A 26,840-nucleotide genomic window follows, 5' to 3' on the forward strand; every position below is an offset into this window, starting at 1 on the left:
GAATGAATATATATATATATATTCATTCAATATATATTCATGAATATATATTCATGAATGAATATATATATATATATATATCTACTTTATAACTGGAGAAACCGAGGTCAAAAGAAAGGTTTTTAGCTATAATTATGTATAACTCAGGAAATTCTCTGAAAATATGATTCATATATTCTTTTCCTATATTTCGTTAAAGGATAAAGAAAGTTCTAATAATGGACATTTCCTCTTTGAAAGGGAAACCTGGGAGTAATGTTTTACAGATAAAAAGCCTCAGATTAAAATTTCAGAATAAAAATAAGGAAGAAAATTATTTGATCTAAAATACCACTTCTGTGTTTCTTTTAATTAAAAAAGTCTGGAAAAATAGTTTAAATACTATGAATTTACAGAGTCTCATCAATTATGACTTGAAATTGTGGATAAGAAAAAGCTGGAAATCTTAGTAAAGTTATAACTTTTTAAAAATTGCATACACCATCTTATTCGTATTTTCCAAATGACTATTGCAAGTGGGAAATAAAACCAGAAATATAGCCATATCTTTACCTGCTATTGGCCCCACAGTTCTACTCTGAAAAGCTGTATTTTATGGCTGTTTTGCTGTTTAGTTGCTAAGTCATGTCTGACTCTTCTGCCATCCCATGGACTGTAGCCCGCCAGGCTCCTCTGTCCATGGGATTTCCCAGGCAAGAATACTGGAGTGGGTTGCCATTCTCCAGGGGATCTTCCCAACCCAGGGATGGAACCTGCGTCTCCTGCTTGGCAGACTTACCACTGTGCCACCTGCGAAGCCCACATTTTTTGGCACTTAAGTCCCAAATGTATTTTCTCCCCCTTCTTTGTTATAGAACCTTGATCAATGTGCCCAGCATAGAGAAATAAAAACAAAACCCCAGCGGTCTTTGCAGCTAGAGGTAGTCAGTGAGATGTCACCGGAAGTTGTTACGTGCGGCTTCCAGGGAAGCCCTCTGCCCTCTCCCTTCTTCTCTCCTAACTGAAACACAGTTCTGATGCCTGGCACTCCAACCTCCAGCTCGGACTCCCGAGGACACCCTGAGGATAGAAGTCATGTATTAGGATGACTAGAGAAGAAAAAGAGAGGAGTCCAGTTCTCTAGGAATCTTGGGGCTTCCCTTCTAGCCTTAGACGTCCTACTCCCCCCCCACCCCGACCCCCGTCTTCTTTTACTGAAGAGAAAATTAAACTCTAACTTGTTTAGACTATGTTTTTTGGAGAAGGAATTGGCAACCCACGTCAGTACTCTTGCCTGGAAAATTCCATGGACGGAGGAGCCTGGTGGGCTACAGTTCATGGGGTCGCAGAGTCAGACAGGACTGAGCAACTTCACTTCCTTTCTTTCTTTTGAGTTTTCTGTTACATGCAACCAAATATAGTCCCAACTGATAGAACCACATCATACCTATTTGGCCTTTAGTTATTCACTTAACTTTTCTGTATCTCAGTTTACTCATCTTTAAAAATGGGCAAAATAACAGTACTGGCTCAGAGAATTGTTATAAGGATTAAATGAACTAATACACGTACAGTGATTATAATTGTAAGCAGAGCAGACTGAATGCTCAATGAATCCTGTCTGTCACTATTCTGCACTTGTACCATCCATAATACCATACTTGGAGTTTAAATGTGAAAGGAGAGTGTGTGTGAAGAGGCAAATTCGCGGAATTTGTTTCTTGCTGCATCCTTCAGAGTCAGAGACCTGGGCAAAGGGCCTAACAGAACCCTGATAATACAATAATGCATGCTTCTCAATTAAAATCACTTCAGAGATTCGCAAACACCTTCAGATAACCAAGTTCCTCTAGGCCTTTCCAGAGTGCTGAGATGAAGGTGAATGCTGAGGCTCGTTTGTGTTGGCAAGTCACTAGCTGACGGGCTCAGTGGCTGGAGCCCAAGTTTGCCGTTCCAGTGAGGGCCAGCTGGCTGGTTCCATTCCATGGCTTTAGACTGTGCAGTGTACTTAACCCTGGTTAATTGCCCTCTGAACAGGATTCCAAGTTTCAATTGTGTGGGAGAAGACATGTGGGCGTGTAACTCAGCCATGCTGGAGAAACTGTCTGCCTTCTCCACCTGCCAGCAGGTGCACGTGGGTTGTAACAGGCTTTTTTTTTTTTTTTTTTTTAAGTGATTTCTGAAATCTTTTTCAGAAATCTGACTTTTTTTCCATCTGGTTTATTTAGGCTTCTGAGCCTTAGGGTTTTAACTTTAGAGTGCCTCTCAGATTAGCTTCACTCCAATTTTAATATAAAAATGAAGACAGTTGATATGTACTGAGGCATTCACTCTGAGTCAGCACCATTATAAGTGCTAACTCATATCATCCCATTTGATCCTGACAAAACTCTACAAGGCAGTTATTACCATATCCGCTATGTCCAGAGAAGGTTACCTAAGCCACAAACAGTGGGGCGACTTGCCCAGCATCCCCGGGAGAAGCAGCAGCAGAGTGAGGAGAGAGCCCACACTCTTAGCCTGCACACAGTATCCGTCTTAGTCATGAACTCTCCACTTCTGCCTCAACTCTTCAAGCCCCAGGTGGGCGGAGGTGTGACTATTTGACCTAGTGCCTTTAATTGTAGTTGTATTTTTATGACTTGTTATTCCACTCTTTCTTTACTCACAAAGGATGATAAAATCTCTCAGGCAAGATCAAATACCAGGACTGTACTGTTTTTTGTGCTGGGGGCTTGTCTTCGGTTGGTCCTTTATCTGAGTTCACTATCAAAAGCCCACAGGAACTTCTGGTCTGTGGCTCCAAGGCCACTTCTCCGCGGACATTTTTTCTAAAGAGTCCATTCCTGCTAGTGTGCAGTGTCCAATTGAGGAGAATGATGTCTTGTAACACATGCAGGAATAGGGCCCATTTCCTTGATACTAACTGGCATCATCAATGTATTAACAGCGTTTTGGCAGAGGCAGGGGGAGAGAGGAAGTGAAAGAACTTTTAAAAAGCAGAAAGCTATAAAAATGTATTTTACTTCTGTGATCTTCCTCCCAAAACCTACTGTTGTTGTTTAGCTGCTGAGTCGTGTCTGACTCTTTTGTGACCCCACAGACTGTACTCCACCAGGCTCCTCTGTCCAGGGGGATTCTCCAGGCAAGAATACTGGGGTGGGTTGCCATTTCCTTCTCCAAAGGATCCTCCCAACTCGAGGATCGAACTCATGTCTCCTGTACTGGCAGGCAGACTCTTAACCACTGAGCCACCAGAGAAGCCCCCCAAAACCCATAACCCCAGTCGAATAATGAGAAAAACATCAGACAAATCCCAACTGAATGGATTCTACAAAATACCTGACCAGTACTCAGAACTGTCCAGGTTATGAAGAAAAGTCTGAAAAACTGTTACAGTCAAGAGAAGACATGAAAACTAAATGTAATGTGGTATCTTGAATGGGATCCTGAGACAAAAAAAGAACACCAAGCAAAACCTAAGGAAAATCTGAATAGAGTTAATAATAAGAAGAATGCATTAGTATTGGTTAAGTAATTATAGCCAATATACCCTGCTAACATAAGGTGTTAATAATATGGAAAACTGCATGAGGAGTGTTTGGGGACTCTCTGGACCATCTTTGCATTTTTCTGTAAATCTAGAACATCTAAAAATGAAAAGCTTGTTAACTTGGAGCAAACATGGGCAATATTGTCAAGTCCTAGCACACATGTGAGAATCTGCTGGGCTGGCTGACATACTGTTCTTTCATTTACGGAACTCAACACCCCTGTTGTCTGAAGAGCTGTGGGCAATTTATAAAGAGAGACACCTTAGTTTTCATTATTTGGAGCTATCCATGAGGCACATTTTATGATCCCCGTGTTATGCAATCATGAGATCTTGCACAGGCATGGCTTGCTAAAAGTCACCAGGATGGGAGCCGAGCTGGGTGTGGAGCCCTGACTGCTAACCTCTCCTGGTACCCCTGCAGGCTAGGTGGGGAGATGGATGTCAACTAGCACCCACCAGTACTGGCCTTAAGCTGAATGGGGTGCTCCCTGCTCAAAGGCTGCACGGTGCAGGTGGGGAGAGAGAAATACATCAACAGTTATTTTCAACACAAGAGCTAAGTGCCAAGGCAGACAAGCGAAGAGCATGGAGAGAGTTGAGAGGAAAGGCTCCCCCAGGAAGGAGGTGGCTATTTAGTCCTAGAAAACAAAATCTCAGCCTGAGGTGCAGGTGAGGCCTGCTTAGGGAAAATGTATTTCCCAGTTCGTTAGGGGTCCTGCTGCGTCTGGCCTCTCAGCCCCTTCAGGCCTCCTCTTAGGGTCACGTGGAGGCAGGGGTGAGGCTGCAGCACTGAAACCCGCTTTCTGGAAGGGCAGTGATCTTACAGTCAGTGACCCAGATCCCGTGAGCGCATGGAAGGGCTCCAACAGACACGAATAGCAAAACAGAAAAAGAAGCTACTGTCCAATTTGCTTGGCTTCCTCCTGTGTCTCTGAAGTGTAAATGGAAAAGGGAAATCATGCAGGATTTTCTGGACTGTGAGGTATGTTGGCACTCCTAGGAGAGTGTCGACAGCCTGAATTTTCTGTTTGTGCCTTTAGTGATTAGCTAGTCAGGACCACATAGACTAATGCGATTTTCTTACACCCTTTGCTAGCAGGGCACAGGCAGATCTTCGTAGGCTGTGAACCTCTGCTTGGTCCGTTTCCTCCCTGTGGGAGATGCAAGGAGTCATGGTAACTCTGTGCTCCTCTAGGCCCTGGTCTGAGGTACTGTACAAAGCCCATTCTGCAAATGCAAGAGATTGTTTTCTTTGTAGTAGCAAGTCTCTGAATTAAAGAAGCAGTTCCCTAAATGGGAGGTCTCAAATCAGTTGTTATCTGCTAGTTTTATTCTATATATTTTTGAAGTTATTTGCTCCTTTTCCTCGTTCTCGGAACATGGCAAGCAGCCAGCAAGTGGGCCCCTCTTCCATCCCTCCTTGGAGCCTTCTGTCACCACCAGCCCCTCTCAATGTCCTAGAAGTTCCTGCTCTCAAAGACAATGCCGCATCTTACCCCAAGAGAGTTAATACCCTTCCCTTCATGCTCATTTCCCTAAATCCAGAAGAGGAAAGAGACTCTATTTGCTGGTGCTGTCACCGGTGTGGTCTCACGGGCTGCACTTCTTCGGTAAATTACCCCAATAACTGTTCCGCCTTTGGGGGAAATTGGTCTTTTATAACATCTTCCTTTTATGAGTCTTCCTAACAGTAAAATTTCTTTCACACCTAGAGCTGGATTTTAAAAATGGTGCGTTTAAAAGGCTGGCTGAGGATGTATGTGGGGATACATACATAAGTTTACAATACCCAGGGGAAAAAAAGGATACAATCTGAGAATGTGATTTTTAAAGTGAATGCAGACCAGCTAGGAATCAGGATTTTTTTTTTAGCATCTTTAAAGAAAAGATGATAATCAGTATTTAGAGTTACACTGTTGAAAAATAAGCACCGAATGGTGGCTTACTAGACAGTAGTCATATCAGAAGATGTGTTCATCTATAACTTATTTGATATGATTTAATTTCTCTTGTAACAACTATGTTACAGTGATAATATTAAATCATAAAAAGAGCATAATTGTACATCTGGCCTGAAGGATAAGAAATGGGGTACATGCTAGCCTGCATTTCATGAAAACCAGCCACAAATCAGAGGAATACAAACAGAATTATTTTGAAACGACTTATAAATATTATATACATTGCTGCTTTAGGGAAATAGCTTTCTTGTAAAAATGGCCAACAAGATTCCCTGATTGATTTATCCAGTGAGCATGACTGTCACACCTACCACTACCCAAGGATGAATAAACCGAAGCTGCTGACACCAAGCATTCACAGTCTGCTTAAGTAAACAGGTAATTACTGTCCAACCTGGGAAGTTCTTTAGCAGAGGCACATAATCAGAACTAGGGAGCAACAGGGCAGAAGCAAAAGTCTGAAACAGGCCAGCATCTTGCTCTGCCCAATTTAGCTGGGCGGGTGAAACCTGACTTTTAAGTTGACGGTTGAAGGGAGAGGAAGAGTTCAGAAGGGCAGATAAAGGGCATTCTAGGCTGAGAGGCAGTCTATGCAAAGGAAAGAACAGAGAGAGCAGAGTGCCCCCTGGTATGAGGGGTTGGAGAGAAGGGAAGGACTAAAGGCAGTGCTGCAAAGGGAGGCAGGGCTTAGCTCACCAGGGCCTTATCCAGCTTGCTAAGGAGGTACGTGGTTACTCCATGGACTCCACCCCTCAGACTTTAATGTTCACAAGACTTACTGGGGAGCTCGTTAAAACAGATGCTGACTGGACGGGTTTGAGTGTCAGCTTTTCCAACAAGCACCAGGTGATGCTGCCGCTGCAGTATTTTTCAGGCCTCACTTGGGTAGCAAATAATCACCAATTCCAGTAGCTGGAATGGATCCCCTGTGTGCTAAGATATGCTACTGTTAATCCTTTGAGAAGGGTCTAGGGTAGGACCTGGGCCAACAGCCTGGTGGGTTACAGTCTACGGGATTGAAAAGAGTCGCACACGACTGAGCAACCAACACTGGGCAACAGAGCCTCTAGGATGTTGGATGCCCCCCAAAAGCTGCCTCCTGGGCTGACTGAGTGGCTTACAAACAAAATCTCTTATGTGTTCTATGATGTGAGGAAGGTGGAGAAACAGAGCCGGCACAAACAAGCAGGTCTCGCTGTAAGAACCGCAATCTGGTTTTCTATTGAGAAACCACAGTGTTGCAACAAATAACCCCAGTTACCCTCAGCGGCTGATACTGGTTGTTGGCATGGCCCCAGGGCCTTCTCTCCTCAAGCGTTAAGTGTCAGGAGATTGAAATTTGCTTCCAGTCCACCTCTGCAGCAGACAGGTCATCCAGCCTGTGGTGGTGTCTGCAACAACCCCACTTTACCGAGCTCAAAGTTGCCACTACGCAGAGGTGGCAAAGGAGCAGCGGAAATGAGAAATTCAAGATCTTGTTCTATGACCTCCCAGTTACTATTGTTTAATTATTTCTATAAGTGATTTTAAGTCATCCCTTAGTCCTTTCTAAAAATATAACATAGATGATAAAACTGACCATTTTTTCTTATAAAATATCAATATTTCAATATAGTAACAAACATTGAGCCAGCCCCCACTTCCTCAATATTCTCAGGAATGAAATAGAAATATGGAAAATGAATACACCAGACTCTGTCAAATAAAAGAAAACTCGGGTTTCTGCTGAGTAGATTGGTCGAGGTCGCCACTGTATATAAGCATGTGGGTATAAACATTCACACGGATGTGGCTGTATCTGCAGGTCCATTTCTAGCAGTTGGACACACGTGTTGCCTCTGCAGACGGCTGCTGCAGGATCGGGGTCAGCGTGTCACTGTGGTCTTGCTTAAAATTTTTCTGATATGATCGCTTGCCTTTAAAAAGAGTAGAGAAGACAGAGGTCACCATGGTCAAACGCATGATGACATTTGCCACACCCTTTAGTCTGCTGGTTTGGGCAGTAACAATCATCTGGTCTTAAAGCTCTTCTTGTTCTATGTGTTTCAGGGGCAAAAAAGAAAGTCGTCAGGTCTCCTGAAGCTAAGTTACCCAGGCCTGAGTAATTTATTAAGGAAATAAATCTTTGAAATAAATTCCCTGTTAAGTCAGAATTTTTTCCAACTGTGTCCTTGGTTGACAGTTTCTGCCTTCTCTTTAGACAACAGTGAAACAAAATAAAAATGAGACGTAAATTTGCAAAAAAAAAAAAAATGAACTGGAGGGAAAGGCATGTTTTCTTTTTTAAACACAGGCTAACTTCGTCATTGATGCCCTTCCTACCACTTTGTCTCCCCCACATATACTATCACACAACTCTGGGGCAAAGCACTTTCCAGGTAGATGCTACATTGTTAAAATTTAATGGATAATTTCCATTATGGTATTATATATTTATAAGCAGAGAAGAAGCTACTTCCATAGACACTATGAGTATTAAACATTCATAGACACTATGAGTATTAAACATGCAACAGTTATAATAACCCAGTTTGCAATCTCTGACTTAAATGAAATCTCCTTTTAGTGAATTGGAGTGAGCTCTCTGAAGCCATTTAGACACTAAAGTAAAGTTGGTACATGCCTGCTGTAGAAATAAAAGCTGGGATAATTCGGTCTGGAGCACTGTGTTCTGTAATCTGTGTTTCTTCTCCTTATAGGAGGTAGCACAATGTTTGAAAAAAAAAGAAACTTAGCCAGGCAGTACTTCCTAAAAGTCATTTGTCTACTTACATATTAATAGGTCCTCCACTTAGAAATTCTTCCTGCATTTTTTGGTTTCATCTGTGAGTGACTGAGCTAAAACATTTCAATATAATAGCTAATATCGAGCCAAACCTCACTTCCTCAGTCTTTTCAATACAAACATCTTCCGTCTCCAGTGTTGGACATGTCTCCTACAGCTAGGTCTGACATAGAAAATCAAGAGCTACGAGTATCCTTTACCTGTATTTTTCCCTCTTCCAAATCTTCAGGCTTCTCAATACTGATGAACTTTCGGGTACGGGTGTGTGGGGCGGGGCAGGAGAGGGACACACGTGCGTTCTGACTGCCTCCTAAAGACCGCTGCTTGGAGCTATTATTCAAGATACATACATTTATCAGTCTGAAGTCACCTTAACATCATCTACAATCCAGGTTAAAACGCCCTTTGAATTACTTAGTATAAACTCCTAAACCTGGCTTCTCATCAGAATTACCTGTGGTATTTAAAGATTCCTGTCCACCATAACCTTCTGAATGAAAAACCTTTGGAGCTGAGCCTCACTCTGGTTCTTTAAAAGGGCAGCTCTGAATTTATCAATCCAAATTCTCAGTGAATCTCTAAAATATGAGAAAAAAATTTTGTATAACATAAACCATTATCACAGTTAACAAAATTAAAAACTTTAGTGTCACTAACACGACTGAGCGACTTCACTTTCACTTTCCACTTTCATGCATTGGAGAAGGAAATGGCAACCCACTCCAGTGTTTGTTTGTTTGTTTGTTTTTTCCTTTGGGCTGCAGAGCTCCGTGCTTCCCCAGAGCAGAAAGCAGAGGAAGAGCCTAGAGCGTGGCCCCATGGTGCCCACGAAGCCACTCCCACCCACTGTAACTCCACTCCAGTGTTCTTTCCTGGAGAATCCCATGGACAGAGAAGCCTGGTAGGCTGCAGTCTATGGGGTCGCAGAGTCAGACACGACTGAAGCGACTTAGCAGCAGCAGCAGCAGTGTCACTAAATCCCTAGTTCATATCAAATTTTCCTAGTCCTCTCAAAAATGTCTTTGGAAAATTAGTTTGTTCAAATCAGGACCCAAACTCAAATTAGGTGCATGTGTTATCTCTCATTTCTCTTTAACGGTCTACCTTATCACGTCCCCTCCATTTCTTCACGCCACTGCCTTCCTGAAGAACCCAGAGTCGTCCTCAGGATGCGGTACCTCTGACGTGGCTGTCTGCTTCCTCATGGTGCCATTTTACTTTTCCCATTTCAGGTCTAGCAGATTGAGTAGATCCAGCCTCGTCTTTGGCAAGGATGCTTTATTGCTAGTACAGAGTACCTCACAGGGCATCAGTCAGGAGGCTCTACTGCCTGGACCTATGTTCAGGGTCATAGCGGCAGCTGCGCGGCGCTGGAGCCACAAGTGGCTGAGAGGAGCTACCTCACATCCAAGGTAGGTGCAGTGGCTGCACTTCGCTGGAGCAGCCGTGAATAGATATCCCACGTCCAAGGTAAGAGAAACCCCAGTAAGGCAGTAGGCGCTGAGAGAGGGCATCAGAGGGCAGACAGACTGAAACCACAATCACAGAAAACTAGCCAATCTGATCACATGGACCACAGCCTTGTCTAACTCAGTGAAACTAAGCCATGCCGTGTGGGGCCACCCAAGACAGACGGGTCATGGTGGAGAGGTCCGACAGAATGTGGTCCATTGGAGAAGGGAATGGCAAACCACTTCAGTACTGTTGCCTTGAGAACCCCATGAACAGTATGAAAAGGCAAAAAGATAGGACACTGAAAGATGAACTCCCCAGGTCGGTAGGTGCCCAATATGCTACTGGAGATCAGTGGAGAAATAACTCCACAAAGAATGAAGAGACGGAGCCAAAGCAAAAACAATGTCCAGTTGTGGATGTGACTGGTGATAGAAGCAAGGTCCGATGCTGTAAAGAGCAATATTGCATAGGAAACTGGAATGTTAGGTTCACAAATCAAGGCAAACTGGAAGTGGTCAAAGAGATGACAAGAGTGACCGTCGACATTCTAGGAATCAGCGAACTAAAACGGACTGGAATGGGTGAATTTAACTCAGATGACCATTATATCTACTACTGTGGGCAGGAATCCCTTAGAAGAAATGGAGTAGCCATCATGGTCAACAAGAGAGTCCAAAATGCAGTACTTGGATGCAATCGCAAAAACGACAGAATGATCTCTGTTCGTTTCCAAGGCAAACCATTCAATATCACAGTAATCCAAGTCTATGCCCCAACCAGTAACGCTGAAGAAGCTGAAGTTGAACGGTTCTATGAAGACCTACTAAAAAGGAAATGGCAACCCACTCCAGTACTCTTGCCTGGAAAATCCCATGGACGGAGGAGCGTGGTAGGCTACAGTCCATGGGATCGCAAAGACCTTCTAGAACTAATAACCAAAAAAGATTTCCTTTTCATTATAGGGGCTAAGACGCTTCAGTCGTGTCCGACTCTGTGTGACCCCATAGACAGCAGCCCACCAGGCTCCTCTGTCCCTGGGATTCTCCAGACAAGAATACTGGAACGGGTTGCCATTTCCTTCTCCAATTATAGAGGACTGGAATGCAAAAGTAGGAAGTCAAGAAACACCTGAAGTAACAGGCAAATTTGGCCTTGGAGTACAGAAAGAAGCAGGGCAAAGGCTAATAGAGTTTTGCCAAGAGAATGCAAACACCCTCTTCCAACAACACAAGGGAAGACTCTACACATGGACATCACCAGATGGTCAACACCAAAATCAGATTGATTATATTCTTTGCAGCCAAAGATGGAGAAGCTCTATACAGTCAGCAAAAACAAGACTGGGAGCTGACTGTGGCTCAGATCATGAACTCCTTATTGCCAAATTCAGACTTAAATTGAAGAAAATAGGGAAAATCACCAGACCATTCAGGTATGACCTAAATCAAATTCCTTACGATTATACAGTGGAAGTGAGAAATAGATTTATGGGACTAGATCTGATAGTCAGAGTTCCTGAAGAACTATGGGTGGAGGTTCGTGACATTTGTACAGGAAACAGGGATCAAGACCATAGCCAAGAAAAAAAAAAATGCAAAAAAGCAAAATGGCTGTCTGAGGAGGCCTTACAAATAGCTGTGAAAAGAAGAGAAGTGAAAAGCAAAGGAGAAAAGGAAAGATATACCTGTTTGAATGCAGAGTTCAAAAGAATAGCAAGGAGAGATAAGAAAGCCTTCTTCAGCGATCAATGCAAAGAAATAGAGGAAAACAACAGAATGGGAATGACTAGAGATCTCTTCAAGAAAATTAGAGATATCAAGGGAACATTCCATGCAAAGATGGGCTCGATAAAGGACAGAAATGGTATGGACCTAACAGAAGCAGAAGATATTCAGAGGTGGCAAGAATACACAGAAGAACTGTACAAAAAGGTCTTCACGACCTGGATAATCACGATGGTGTGATCACTGACCTAGAGCCAGACATCCTGGAATGTGAAGTCAAGTGGGCCTTAGGAAGCATCACTATGAACAAAGCTAGTGGAGGTGGTGGAATTCCAGTTGAGCTCTTTCAAATCCTGAAAGATGATGCTGTACAAGTGCTGCACTCAATATGCCAGCAAACTTGGAAACTCAGCAGTGGCCACAGGACTGGAAAAGGTCAGTTTTCATCCCAATCCCAAAGAAAGGCAATGCCAAAGAATGTTCAAACTACCGCACAATTGCATTCATCTCACATGCTAGTAAAGTAATGCTCAAAATTCTCCAAGCCAGGCTTCAGCAATATGTGAACCGTGAACTTCCAGATGTTCAAGCTGGTTTTAGAAAAGGCAGAGGAACCAGATATCAAATTGCCAACACCCACTGGATCATGAAAAAAGTAAGAGAGTTTCAGAAAAACATCTATTTCTGATTTACTGACTATGCCAAAGCCTTTACTGTGTCCATCACAATAAACTGTGGAAAATTCCGAAAGAGATGGGAATACCAGACCACCTGATCTGCCTCTTGAGAAATTTGTATGAAGGTCAGAAAACAACAGTTAGAAGTAGACATGGAATAACAGACTGGTTCCAAATCAGGAAAGAAGTATGTCAAGGCTGTATATCGTCATCCTGCTTATTTAACTTATATGCAGAGTACATCATGTGAAATGCTGGGCTGGATGAAGCACTAGCTGGAATCAAGATTGCTGAGAGAAATATCAATAACCTCAGATATGCAGATGACACCACCCTTATGGCAGAAAGTGAAGAACTAAAGAGCCTCTTGATGAAAGTGAAAGAGGAGAGAGAAAGTTGGCTTAAAGCTCAATATTCAGAAAATGAAGATCATGGCATCCGGTCCCATCACTTCATGGCAAATAGATGCGGAAACAATGGAAACAGTGTCAGACTTTATTTTTTGGGGCTCCAAAATCACTGCAGATGGTGACTGCAGACATGAAATTAAGAGACACTTGCTCCTTGGAAGAAAAGTTATGACCAACGTAGACAGCATATTAAAAAGCAGAGACATTACTTTGCCAACAAAGGTCCATCTAGTTAAGGCTATGGTTTTTCCAGTAGTCATGTATGGATGTGAGAGTTGGACTATAAAGAAAGCTGAGCACTGAAGAATTGATGCTTTTGAACTGTGGTGTTGAAGACTCGTGAGAGTCCCTTGGACTGCAAGATCCAACCAGTCTATCCTAGAGGAGATCAGTCCTGGGTGTTGATTGGAAGGACTGATGTTGAAGCTGAAACTCCAATATTTGGCCACCTGATACGAAGAGCTGATCATTTGAAAAGACCCTGATGCTGGGAAAGATCGAAGGCAAGAGCAGAAGAGGACAACAGAGGATGAGATGAGTTTGAGTGAACTCCGGGAGTTGGTGATGGACAGGGAGGCCTGGTGTGCTGTGGTCCATGGGGTCGTGAAGAGTTGGATTCGACTGAGTGACTGAACTGAACTGATTACCCTTTTAGAGACGGCAGGACTGACCAGTGGACTCAAGTGCAGGAATTCTGAGCCTTCCATTTTATAGTTTCCATCAATTTTTCTCCTAATGGCTTCAGTATCCACTGATGATTTTTACCTAGAATCCATGAGAATTTTTTAAATAGTTCTTTTCAACCACCCCCCCACCCCCCACCCATCTCCCATCATTCCTTTTAAACTGAGACTTTTTCTGAAAAGAGGAACTTTCCCACATCAATTAGGATTTGTTTACTCTGAACATGCAGTTTGTTCAAGAACAGGCAATAGGAATGCTGACTTTAGAAATGGAGTCCTATTCTAAAATCATAGTGTTTGTTTTCCTCTTTGACATTTTGCCGTCCAAACTGAGCATAATCTAAAGGCAAGTTTAGCCATGCATGGCCAGCCTGTGGTCCTCTGATCAGTTCCTGCCTTCCAGCTGAGCTCACCTTCTCTGGGGCGGGAAGCTAACTGGTTCCATTCCAGCTTCATGCAGCTCTGACTTTGCAAAGTCCTTTATCTTTCTCATGTAGAGACTCCTTTATCAATCCATTATTCAAAAAATATTTTTGTTTTACATGTTTAAAGATTTGAGTGGTGCCAGTTCCTGGTGGAGCCAGACTGTGACAAACGAGGGGTACACACAAGGATTAACCCCCAATCCTCGCCTGCTCTCTGAAGCCAGCTCAAATAAACACGATAAACAGAGTGTTTGGCGACACGCAAATCAGCTTCAAGGAAGTCCTCTAGGCCTCACCTTCTTCGTGATGGCCACTCCCTAAGCCCACACCAAACACATTCTGGAGTTGGCAATGAATCTAAACCTTATTCCACAGAACGGCTCTCAAGTATTTGCATGGGATACATATGGCCCATTTCTTGTCCCCCTGGAAAGCCTCATCTTCCCACTTGTAACCGTTTTGCTGTGTGGTCCTGTGAAACTGACCGAACAGAGCGCGGTGGTGTCAGCACCTCCTTCGTTTCAGCAGCCCTGCTTCTCCTGAAGGGATGCTTCAATAGGCAGGGGCTAACTGAGCAACCTGGTGGTGTTTTTGCCTTTGCGTTTCCTGTCCCACCAGAGGCACTCATTCACCTTGAGAGGTTTAGCATATTACAACGAAGAGAAAGGGAAGCAATCAACAACCTTAGAGTCTGCAGCAAAATAAAAATCATAAAGCCAGCCTCTGTCACTTGAGAAAGAATTTTCTAAATCAAACTCCAGTTAACATATCAAGGCGATGGTAGAGAGAAGTTGGGAAAGAAAGAAGTCCCTGCTACACACACACATGAGAAATCGTGTTACTCTCAGCCCTGGGGAAGTGCAGAGGATGAGAGAGATGGAGTGGAGGTGTGTGGACGGCCTCCTAGCAGGGTCTAGGCAGGCGTGCAGGAAGAGAACAGAGGCTGGCACTCTGTCAGTGCTGCCCTTAGATCTGGGAAAGGAGGCCCCAGTGCAGCGCTCCCCGTAGGAGACTGCCAGGCCCCCTTTCTGGAGCATTCCCCCAAGGACCAGGGACAATGGGACTCCAACAGGAGCCCACTTCCAGGGCCTGCACGTGGCTCTCGCTGGACTGTGCTGCTAGTGTGTGCGCACCCTGGGGCCCAAGGTATGACGACGGAGCAGCTGCCTAGGGGAGCTGGAGGCGATATGAATCTTGTCACAAGCATAAGGGAGCCAGCCCTTCAAGGTGTGGGAGGGTGCCTACGTGGGGGAGAGGGCTGGCCATGGGCTGTGATCCCTGAGGAGGCCAAGATTTCTAGATTTCAGCACCTGTTTCAAGATGCTTGATAGGGTGACGTTGGTGGGTAAGGAGTCTGGACAGACGATGTGGGCAAAGATCACCTGGCTCAGACTGTGTGGAGTAACTCTGTGCTGGGATGGAAGAGGCACAGGGGCGCAGAGAAAGATCAAGTCTGGGGGTGGATGTGTCCAAGAGTCACCCCCTACACTCCCTCCAAGAAGAAAAGAAAGTGGATGCGTATTCTGCTGATATTTCTAACCATGGCAGGGAGCCAGGGCTGGCAAGCCAGGGGATGCCTTTTCCCTTTGTCTGCCTGTTCTGCTTCAAACGAGCAACAGTCATTGCCAAGGCATGGCCTGGAGTGGAAAGTGAAATTAATCGTGCTCTTAAGCTATTCACAATCATTCTGCATCACTTGCTGCCCAGCCCCGGATCTGTCATCAGGATGTATTTGTTAGTTTGAAAAATTAAAGTTGCTCAGTTGTGTCCGACTCTTTGTGACCCCATGGACTTCTCCAAGCCAGAATACTGGAGGCGGTAGCCTTTCCCTTCTCCAGAGGATCTTCCCAACCCAAGCATCAAACCCAGGTCTCCCACATTGCAGGCAGATTCTTTACCAGCTGAGCCACAATAGAATGTAATTCCCTCGCATGAATTCCAACTCTTAAAATATGTACACACATAGTTTATGTGCTGTGACCTGAAGTCCCAGGAGAAACAGTTTTCGCTTACCTCTACGCCCAGGGTGGCTCAGGAACACTGACGTGGGAGGGGATATATATACTAGATATATGAAATGAAGACCATGTTTCTGGAATAAAGACCCAGGAGTTTCTGCATAGGCCAAAGAGATGGCATGGTGTGTGTAGGGGACTTGTGGGTACAGAGAAGAGTCTCACTAAAATCAGGGATACTGGTGGTGGCCTGGGATTAGAGCAAAAAGGCCATAGCCATGGGACTGTGTAATCAGAAGCAAAGGGCAGAAACCCACCCGGAAAGGCCACACTAGACCAGGGGCAGACGCCCAGTAGGTACCACATCAGGCCAGCAACCTACAAGAGTCCCCCACTCCCCGCCACAGACTGCCAGGGGGCACATACACACAGACAACAAGGAGCAGAAGGAAAAAACAAAACACAACACTGGTATCAGAAGAGTAGCTGACAAATGTAAATGGTCCTGCTCCTTAACCTCCTCTACCCTTTGACAGCCAAAGACGTGGGCAAATGAAGCCTGGGTCCATTTGAGAAAATCTGCATCTTCTTATCGCCACTGCACCTTCATTACATTTCAACCCTACTACCACAGACTAAGGTCATACTAACCTTTTTAGGGTGGGAGCAAAGATCACATTGTTGAATCACACTCGTCACCTAAAACTTTTTACAATTTAAATTTGCAAATAATTATGGGGTTCTTACTTTTTCCTCCTCCCAAGGTACTTTTTCTAAATCAGTGATTGGTTCTCAAGTTTCTAAGTGCACCAGAGCCACCTGGAGGGCTTTTAAGAGTTCTACAATTTTCTCCATACAGGATTTGGGCATTTTAAGTTTACAGATAGGTGGTTTCTGTTTGTTTTTCTGTAATCATTAAGACGAATCTTCTCTTTAAGCACACCTTCTAACTAGTTTAGGTTTATATGTAAAGTTTTTTATTCTTTTTAGTAGACATTTTTCTAGAACTAAAATTACACATACAGAAAACTGCACAAGTCTTAAGTGTCCAGCTTGATATTCATAAAGTGAATGCACCGATGTGACCAGCGCCCAGAACACAGAACATCACCAGCACCACAGGCTCTGCCACGCCGTGTGCTCTTCCAGGCCCTGTGGGGCAAAAGAAACCAGATGGAAACTAACGTGTTGGTTATGACTCCACTCAGAGAAAGTTCAAAAACTGACGGTGATTTAAGTCATGACTGCTTACATTTGAGAAGTGAGGCGGTGACTAAACAAGGGCACTGATTTCTGACACCATTCATGATCAATTCTGCCCATCCTGAACTTCATCTAAATGGCATCAGAGCATGCACTCTATGCCTGGTGAAAGCTACTGATATTTACCTATTAGCTGTGTGCAACTGATACTTTACTAAGTTCTCATGGCTTTCCAACAAATTCCTTTAGGTTTTCCAGATACAAAATCAAACTTGCAAATAGTGTGCCTATACCTTTTCAGTTCACATTTATTTCATCTAATTTCATAGACTAAAACCTCCCAACACAAAATGAAGTAGTAGAGGAGGGGTAGGCCTTGTCCCTGACTTTAGTTGGAAAGCCTCTTGTATCAACAGCAACATGCTGGCTTCTATGGAGAAGTACAGTGTGAAATGAATTACTCAACAGGTTCTGCTTATTGAGTATACTTAACATAAATGAATGCTCAATTCTGTCAAATATCTTTTCTGCAAAGATGGAGATAATCATTATTTTCTCCTTAACTCTTTAACATAATGTACTAATATTATTCTTGCATTCCTATAATGAACCCAAATTAGTCATGACTTAATAGTGCTTTTTAATTATTTGCTAATGTTATCAGTGCAATACATGCACTGATATATTCATGTAAGAGCCATCCATAATTTTCTCTTTGGTACAATCTTTGTTAGGTTTTAAAAAACAACGCCATCATGTTCACTTTACAAAATGAATTTAGAAGTCTTTTTTTGTTTCTATTTTCTTACCCCTTTGGGGTTCAAGAGTCTCTTAATAGCCCCTGGAATTGTTTAAACAATATTAGGATTATTTCATGACAGTCTGGTAGAAATACCCTTGAAACAATCTGGGCCTGATACTGTTTTGGTAAAAAGCCCATTTGTTTTCAAATTTCTGTATCAACTAGGGTAATCTTGGCAATTGGCATTTTTCTAAGAAAAGCTATTATTTTCTAATTTATCACATAAAATTACGTTGTAATTTTGAAAAATTTCCTGGTTTATGGTTATTTCTCTTGCTACTGAAACTTATCCTTTTTCTGTTAGAAAGTCTGGCTGTTTGTCTTATCGCATCTTCCCCCTTCCCCATTTCTATTAATCCCTTCCTTCTACTTCCTTTGGGTTTGCTTTTTCCTCCAGCTTTTAAGACTTGATTATGTAATTCTTAGCTTTTCCCATTTTTATTGATCTTGTTCTGAAACTATACATTTCCTGTCGTAATAGTTTTTCATAGTCTCGTAGTCATGTCCTTCTGGAGTGCTTTCGCTGTCTGAGGGACGCTGGGCTCTCCTTCTATTCCTTAAGACAGTTTTAATAGGACTTGACAGTAATCCTTCTCAGGTTGTTTCTGGCAAAATGAGTTTTCCTGTACTCTTACGGGGGAGCGGTGCCCTAGGACGCCTCTTCTTTGTTCTCTGGCCCTGTAAGCTCCTGTTTCACTTCCACAAAGTGATCACCCATGTCCACGTATCGTGTCTATGTATGCTGCCCTTTCTTTCTATGTATCTGGCCTCTCTCTTCCCTTGGTCCTGTGGTACCTATCTGGGCCACTTTGGATTCTAACTTGAGCAGGGCTTTGTCTCATTAGGTTTAAGATGCAAACAGGCCAGGGCCCAGGCTGCTCCCGCACAACGATCAGACCACACTATACTGATCTAACACTTAGGTGCACGTGGGGACCTGTGCGACCCCTTCCAGTTCCAGCTTTTGCTCTCGGACTGGCCCGCTGCACTTTCTAGTGAGAAAACTGTGGGCAGTGTGATAGCTCTGTTCTCAAGGCCAACAGAAACCAGCTGCCTGCCTTTCACTTCCTCCCACACAGATGCTGAAACTACGCTGGTCAGTGGGTTGTCCAACACTGTATTTTGAAGTTCACAGGGACACCCTGTCACCTGGTTTTGTAGAATGGGGTCTGTGGTGATCCTAGTTACTCTAGGGTCGAATGGGAAGACTCAGAAACTACACTGCTGCCATCATCTTCCTAGAGTTTAAATTCTGTGGGATCTCTATTATAGAAAAGAGAGGTTTTAAAAACAATTTGAAGATGGTTATAACAGAAATTATAATTAGGAGTTCACTGTATTCAGGTAGTATGCTAAGTACTTAATATGTATTATCTCATCTGACCTTCTGGAGAAGGAAGTGGCAACCCACTCCAGTATTCTTGCCTGGAGAATCCCCTGGACAGAGGAGCCTGGCAGGCTACAGTCCAGGAGGGTCACAGAGTTGGACACGACTGAAGCGACTTAGCAATGCATGCATGTGACCTTCAGAAAACCTTGTGAGATCCCCTCACCTCACTTTATCAAAGGGGGAGCTAGGGTCCAGTATGACACTGGTGAACTGGCAGATGTGGGACTTAAACCCCAGTCATCTGACTCCAGAGTACCTCTTTACGATAATGACACTGAAATATTATCAGACCCAACAAACCACAGTTTCAAACGATGTACCCCGTTGGAAAAAATTTCTATTTGAGTTTAAATATTTATAAATGATTATTTAAAGATCTAATTAAAATGTACACATAGGTCAAGTCTAAAAGCACTTGTAGATGATAAATAGGTTGAATCGTGTTGTAACGACCTGATCAACCTTGTTTTCATGCAGATGTCCAAAACAAGGATTCTCCTACCACAGTTTAAAAAAATACCATACTGGAGGTGGGGAAAGAGCATAGGGAACAGATTGAGACTTCATAATCCACCTTCTCGTTCTATTACCACTGCTAAAGATCAAGTATACATATGAAACAGTGCTTATAATTTATTTTATTCATACTTTCCTGTAAGTAACTATTTAGAAAAAGTTCGGAATAGCTTCTCCACAATTCACAATGGCCTGGTGGTTTTTTTGGTCAATATGCTGTTGTGGAATTGAACATTCACTGGCCAACAGTTTCCTAAGAATGCCTCTCAAGAGCATGCTAATTAGAATCGCACTGACATATGTAATCTTATGCAATTAAATTACACAAGGAGTTAGAAAATATTTAGCAGTTTTATGAAATAATTTGACCTTGGAATTCTACATCTTACAAATACAGATACTAACTTTTTTACACTTTCAACCACTAATGGCAATTCAGAATAAAAAAAATCGGGGGCTTTTCATATAGTTCTAAAGCTATTACATATATGTCATTTTAACTCCTGATGTCTAAGAAATGTCTTAGTTTGAGATGCAGGTATCTTAATTTGTCAGGATTTAAACCAGTGCAAACTGGAAAAATTCATGGAAGGATGACACCTGTTGTCAGGTTTATTTTTTCCCCACCATCAGTTCTCTGATTTTATTTCTATTAAAAAAAAAAGAGTTGACTTTGGCAAATTGAGGTTTAAACTAAGCATGCGAATAATAAATGAATCATTTTGTCATGTATATACTAGGTTTTCCCTGGGATCATTATTTAAGGGTACTTTTTTTCACCACTAAAAAATAAAAATTTAGATATTACAATACCTAAACAGTGATACCAGTAATTTAGTTTTTATCCTGATACTTGTAAACCTAAAAATCCAACATTTATTTTCACCAAGATTTTAACTTAAACCTAGTCCCTCTGGTGAAATGATTTCCTTCTCCGTTTCAGAACTACTCTCGTAACTTTGTCACTGAGCAAATGGTGATGGGTGTGATTCATTGATAAACTGATTACTAATAAAGGGAAGTTTTTACACCACTCCTTATACAATTCAGGTAGGTCACAAAATGAAGAAAACAGACCAATGAAAAGCAAACCCCAGTCCTTAACCTCTAAGGGATACATTACCTTCCCACTTACCTGAAAATATTACAAAAATATGAATGACTGTGTATGGAGCTATACCATTAAGTTTAATTGAGAGGTGTTATTTTTTTTCACTTAAATGTTTACTTATTTAACTTCAAAAAATTAGAAAATCATCACTTTGAAATCAGAAAAGCTAAAACACTGGAAGCAAGAACAACAAAAAACCAAATGGCTAAAAATAACTCAGTTATAAAAATACAGTTTAAAATTTATCTCAGAAAAAGAAACAAAACCACTAAATGTTTTTCCCTCTAGGTAAGACGGCTTTCCCTGGAGAAAGGAGAAAAAAAAAAATGACTAATGATTCGAGATTAAAAGCAAACGTAACTGTTATTTACCCCAACAACATCTAAAATAGATGACCCACACAGCACGAAACTTTCCCATTCACAATCGCACACAGTTAAATTACTTTCTCCTCAGCTACATAAGAGTCTTTGTATAACAATCTCCCTTTAGGAAATTACTGTATTAGTTAAGCCTATTCATTCTTGCTATGAAGTTAATTTCATTTATATAGGCCACAAAAGTTTAATTGGCACATTTTACTTAAAAACAACACAAAATAAGTCATTCTTTTTTAAAAAATTATGGGATCATCTGTTTTCAAAGAATAACCCCAGATACTTAATTCATTAAAGCAATGTTCCACCATAAGCAGTCAAGCTTTTTAAATGATCACTAAGTGCTCACCCGAAGATTACCACTGCTATGTGAACTTCTTTTGAAGATTCGTGTCCATTTTATAATATGATACAATTCTGTACTCAAGTTTTTTTTTTTTTTAAGATAACCTACATACATACAGTTAATTTGCCTCAAAGAACTTAGAAATACAGTATAAACATTTAAGAACCACGACGAAGTCCACTGTGGTTCAAACTTCAACAAAGATTTTCTTGAAACCTAGTACAAAGGTTACTGGCTCAAGACCATATCCCAAAGTGACATCGGCACAAGATTCGATTGTAAGACTACCTCTTAAAAAAAGAGCACATGTGGTTATCCATGGCTTTTAACCTTGAGCTACAGTTAGGCTACAAACCCTCCCCGCCGCCCCCGGCTAAAGTTAGTCATGTGGAGATGTGCACATTCTCTGAGCACTGTTTAGAGTCCTTGGTTTTCCAGCTCTGATGGAGATCTCGAAGGCGCTCAGAAGTCCGTGTGCTTACGTTCAGGGCAGGATGAACCTTACAAATGCCGCTTTCCTCCATTAGTGACAGGCCACAAATTCCAAAGTATGCATGCAAAGCATCTGAAAATAAGACATTTTTTCATCACAACAGGCATTATTATTTGTACAAAATATTTAGCTACTTATCAGCCCATCAGTACATTAAAAATAAATTTAGAAAAATACTAGTGTTGAAATATTTGCTTTCTCAGAGTCTCAAACCTCAAATTTTTAAAAACTAGATGATCAAAATCAGATGATATTCAAGAAAATATCACTAACAAGGAAAACAGTTCCTAGCTTAAGAAGTGAGTCCACCAACATCTTCTGTGACTGAAGAATAAACAGGAAGAGTACTAGCAAAGACTCCTCACTTTAATGGGTTTTCTCTTTTGCTGACAACAGAATATGGAAACAAAGATGTTTCTATTATAAAAGGAACTTTTCTTCTTAAAAATGAAAATAAATAAACCTCGGAATCTAAGTAGCACTGCATTCCCTGCTAAGTTTTAACTCTGACAACTCCTAAACCACACAATGCCAACTCTGTGTTAAATGAAAGAAGGCTGAGCAAAATAACTCATTCTGGAATCCTGTACTATATTTAATTTTCCTATTTGAAGTAATGTCAGTCACTCTAAAAATATCCAACCTGAAAGTAAAAACAAACTCAGACATTCTGTTTGGTTGTAATAATGTGACTGTTCACACCAGAACGATTCTGCACTGACCTCACTATAGTTTCCCATCTTTCGGGGGCAGTAACTTTCTTCCATTAAATGACCACTGAAATCACATGGCTGTTGCCTGTATGGCAGCCTTATATGGAGTCGTAAAAGTGCTCAGAGTTCTGCCGTTATGGGAACACTTACAAAAAATAGATTTTGTACTAGTCAAAATATTTTTCTATTTTTGAGTTGGTTATTATTTATAGCTTCATGGGCTATTAAGGTTCAAAACATCTTACCAAGTCAAAGTGTATCAAAAGAATGAAAGAGAAAGGTTGACTTAAATAAATATCATTTAGTTTTCACAACAGGAATGACAGACAGTTGTACTTATTCAGTGTTATTTGTGAAAAAGTTATTTCACCAGTTAGGCCCATGTTAATCCCCTTTTATGTTTTTTTCAGAGAATGCTTATGACTTCTTCTAGCTCACTTTCCTCTAATTTTCACACCAAAAAAAAAAAAATTTGATTTTTCCTATTTTATTTTTCTTGCAGTTATGTTAAATTACAAAAGGCACAAAGCAACATTAAATTTTATTGTCTAGAAATGCGAAAACTTTTCTAGGAAAAAAATGCAACAGAAAATACACTCATAATAATGTAAAATAGGATCTTACACGTTCCAGGTAATGTAAAATTTTTATTCCTCAAAAGGATTTTTTATAAAAGCTAATGAAATAGAAGTTAAACATTTCAAACCTTAAAAATAAATAATAATCTCATCTGTAGGTGGTGATGTATTCGAGCACTTTAGATGTAGAAATATACATTTTCTTCATAGTAAAACTTAATTCCTTTAATCAATTTTTCCTGTTAATGTATATAAAATCTCTTTGTGTCAAAAGATTGATTTATTAGAACCAAGCATAAGCTAATTTTAAAAAATCCTATTAAAATAATTTTTATAACAGCTCTGGAAACAAATCTTTTCCACATAAATTCAATTTATCATACAACGATTTCTATGCTCTGTAATGTATAGAATCGGAAGACACTGCAACATTTCTATAAAGAATATCACAACCAAGCATTTACACAAATATTAAACTTAGCAATTGACCTCTCTACAAAAAAGCTCCAAGAATTTTCTTTTAAAAAAGCTATTGTAAAAAACCAAAATGTATCTCAATATGTTTACATAAGAAATGCTTTTCAAGAATGTCATTTCCCTATTCTCATTATTTGTTAAAAATAGTACCATGTACTGGTTGAAAACAATGGAATTGATACCAAAACAATTGTTTTCTTGAGGGACTTTTAAAACATATTTACAGCTATGGGTTACAGATGCCAAAATTTCTAAATATTCCCAGATGGTGCTAGTAGTAAAGAATCCACCTGCCAACGCAGGAGATGCAAGAGACATGGGTTTGATCCCTGGCTTGAGACGATCCCCTGGAGTAGGAAATGGCAACCCACTCCAGTATTCTTGCCTGGAAAATCCCATGGACAGAGAAGCCTGATGGGCTACACAGTCCATGGGGTCACAAAAAGTTGGATGTGACTGAGCAACTAACACTTTCTAACACGTAGAAATAAAAAGCATTGCACTTTTTTTTTTTTTAAAGAAGCATATTTTGCATGAAAAAAACAAGTAAATATGGATATAAGGGAATATTCCTGCTTTCTTCAGGTACAAAAATATGATTTCATGAGCCCTTTATTTGTATTTCAATTCAGGTACATATTCTGACTGTAACAGTTCTATGACAAGAGATGAGGTAAAGAGGTTCTAGGCTAACAATAAAAACCATGATATTATTGCAATGCTGCAAAAGCAATCATTTCTTGAATCTAGTTTCATGTATTTATAGCTAATACTTTGTCATTCTGCTTATCAAAAGTGTCAGAGTTCTGACTTATTTTTAACAAACTCTTGAATTGAGATTATGGAGGCTGTAAATATATCATTTACTGGAGGTGAAACCTAAGAGGGAGGAGGAAGTAGCTTGGAGAATGACTTCTGAAAAGAGTAAGAATTAGTTCTCTTTTGGATTTAAGAGTAATTTATTCTACACATAGCTCAAGTGACAGCTAATACTCCTAAAGATTTTGGATGAACCAAATTATTCTATAAAAACCTGGGACCATTTGAACCAAATTATTCTATAAAAACCTGGGACCATTTGAACTGGGACCATTCAGACCACCTGTCTTATTGTCTGCAATAACATAATACATTGCTAAGTGAAATATTTGGGAAAAAAGGCAAACTATACCAGTATCTTGATAATCAAACCCTTCCTTTATACCCTGAATATCCTAAATCTACTGTAAACTGAAACAATTTACCTTCTTAAAAACCTTACTTAAAGTTAAGTTTATAACTGTGGCTATATTTTCTATCACATACCCTTTCTGACAAACGCTTAAAGATTATTCAATAAATAAAACAAAGGTTGCTCTGGATTTACACAAAAAATAAACTACCTGGATGACTATCCGGCCACTTGGCAAATCCCCCAACGAGGCGATCTTGAGTTGATAAGATGTAATTTCTATTTTTCTCAAAGTTAGTATACTGGAAAATTTTCAGAAGCTGAAACGACAGTAACAAATATAAATTTATTGACATAAAACTTTCATATCAACCTGTGGCTCAATTTTCAGATATATATAATTTTAAAATGCTTTTCTCTAGTTAAGGCTCTCAAAGCAAGCCTAAGGGATTTGAACATTTAAAATTATCAACCACATTAACTTTTTAAAAATCATCTACTCTCATTTTCGTGACCCATTCACTATTTCTTTCTTTTGAAACAGATCCAAATGACTTCTCTGCAACATATTCAAAACACAACTTGCCAATGTGTTCAACTTCACCAGTTATTTTTACAAGGGCAATTTTATTTACCCATATTCTAACTCTTATAATAGATTTCTGAACTGTTATGAACTATAGTAATGATAAGTAAAAATACTTCAAAAAAAAGGACAATAAAAATTATTAACCACACGCTAAAGACAATTTTGAGAATAGTAAAAAATTAAAGCTCTTTAATTAAGAAAGATAAAAGGTGAGACAAATACAATTTTAGCATAAAAGATTAAGTAGCTTAAAGATTCAGGACATGTATTGTTCTTTTCCCCAAGATCCTATTAAATAGAAAAAACAAAGGATAAATCAAATTGTGAAGAGAACAGGGTCAGGGGATGGTGGAAAGCTCAAGTGTCACAAAGCAGCTGAAGGTGTGCTAATAATATGAATCAGAGAGCCACAGAAAGTATTAAAGACTAACAAAGCAGCATCATGTCTCAAAAAGCAAAATAAAACCAATTAGAAAGTTACGGTACTAATAAGAAGCAAACTTATTCATTCATTTTTATTTAACTAATAGAATATAAGCAGAGACTCTTTAGACTCCTGATACTAGAAATGCTTTCTAGTATCAAGTGGCACATGGGTCATTACATAGAGAAGAAACTATAATCGTACTTGGTTAAGCAATAAAGAATATTTACACAATTCTAGTAAGTGATTATTAGTTTTCAAATTTTAAAATCAACCTATAGGCAAAGCATAAAATATTTGACCATTGTTACTGAGCAAAATATGAATGTTACCTAACTTGACGTTATACAAAAAAGGCAAACTGACAGATTTAGAAGGAAGAGGAAGAGAAAAGGTTCAGAACTTAAGGAAAAAAAAAAAAAAAAAAACCCAGTAACAATTTGCTGGAAAAAAGGGAGACCAAATTTTCATTTTTCACAACTGGGAATCAAAGATAATGTCTAAATGAGTCAACTCAAGCAATCAGCATGTTTAAAGTTATTTAAAGTTATCTATAAGAATTAAAAATTTTAAAAGTTGCCTCTAGAAAGTTGTCAAAGGCCACCAAAATCATACAAAGAGACTCAAGAACGAACTTGAAGGGGCTTGTACTGGTCAGAGATGGGACAATCTGAGCATTAACAAGAACAATGTAATGGACTAAAACAGATAAAACATTAAAATCTATGGGTTCACAATGGCACTCAAAGGGTAAAAAAGAAAAAAAACCCTAAAATCCAATTATTTTATTGGAAAACTGTAGAGGATGCTAGAGAACCAACTCAATGGATGGAATGAACATTATTAAAGTTAAAATAAATAATCATCTGTCTTTCTCTGTATAACCACATCTTAAGTTAAAGTGAACTTCTTTACAAAAGGATACTAGTTAGTAAATTTACAGGGAATGGTAGAATATCACCATTTAACAACCCCCAATGACATAATGGATTTAAGAAATGATCGTCAATAGCTGCTAAAACCATTCTGTAAGAAGATGA

General features: G+C 40.4%; 1 protein-coding gene across 2 annotated transcripts in view; it reads right to left on the reverse strand.

The window, feature by feature from the left end:
• Positions 1–19,620: 19,620 nt before the first annotated feature.
• PGGT1B (protein geranylgeranyltransferase type I subunit beta) overlaps positions 19,621–26,840 on the reverse strand; it is a 55,745-nt gene continuing 48,525 nt past the window's right edge. The window contains exons 9-10 of one of the 2 annotated variants that reach the window (XM_059890309.1): positions 24,999–25,107; positions 19,621–21,920 (exon numbers count right to left, since the gene is read on the reverse strand). In XM_059890309.1, coding sequence (XP_059746292.1) covers positions 21,739–21,920; positions 24,999–25,107 — 291 coding nt within the window. In that variant the 3' untranslated portion in view covers positions 19,621–21,738. 2 annotated transcript variants of the gene reach the window in all.

This window comes from Bos taurus, chromosome 10, assembly GCF_002263795.3.
Source record: "Bos taurus isolate L1 Dominette 01449 registration number 42190680 breed Hereford chromosome 10, ARS-UCD2.0, whole genome shotgun sequence".
In the NCBI taxonomy this organism is placed as follows: Eukaryota; Metazoa; Chordata; class Mammalia; order Artiodactyla; family Bovidae; genus Bos; species Bos taurus.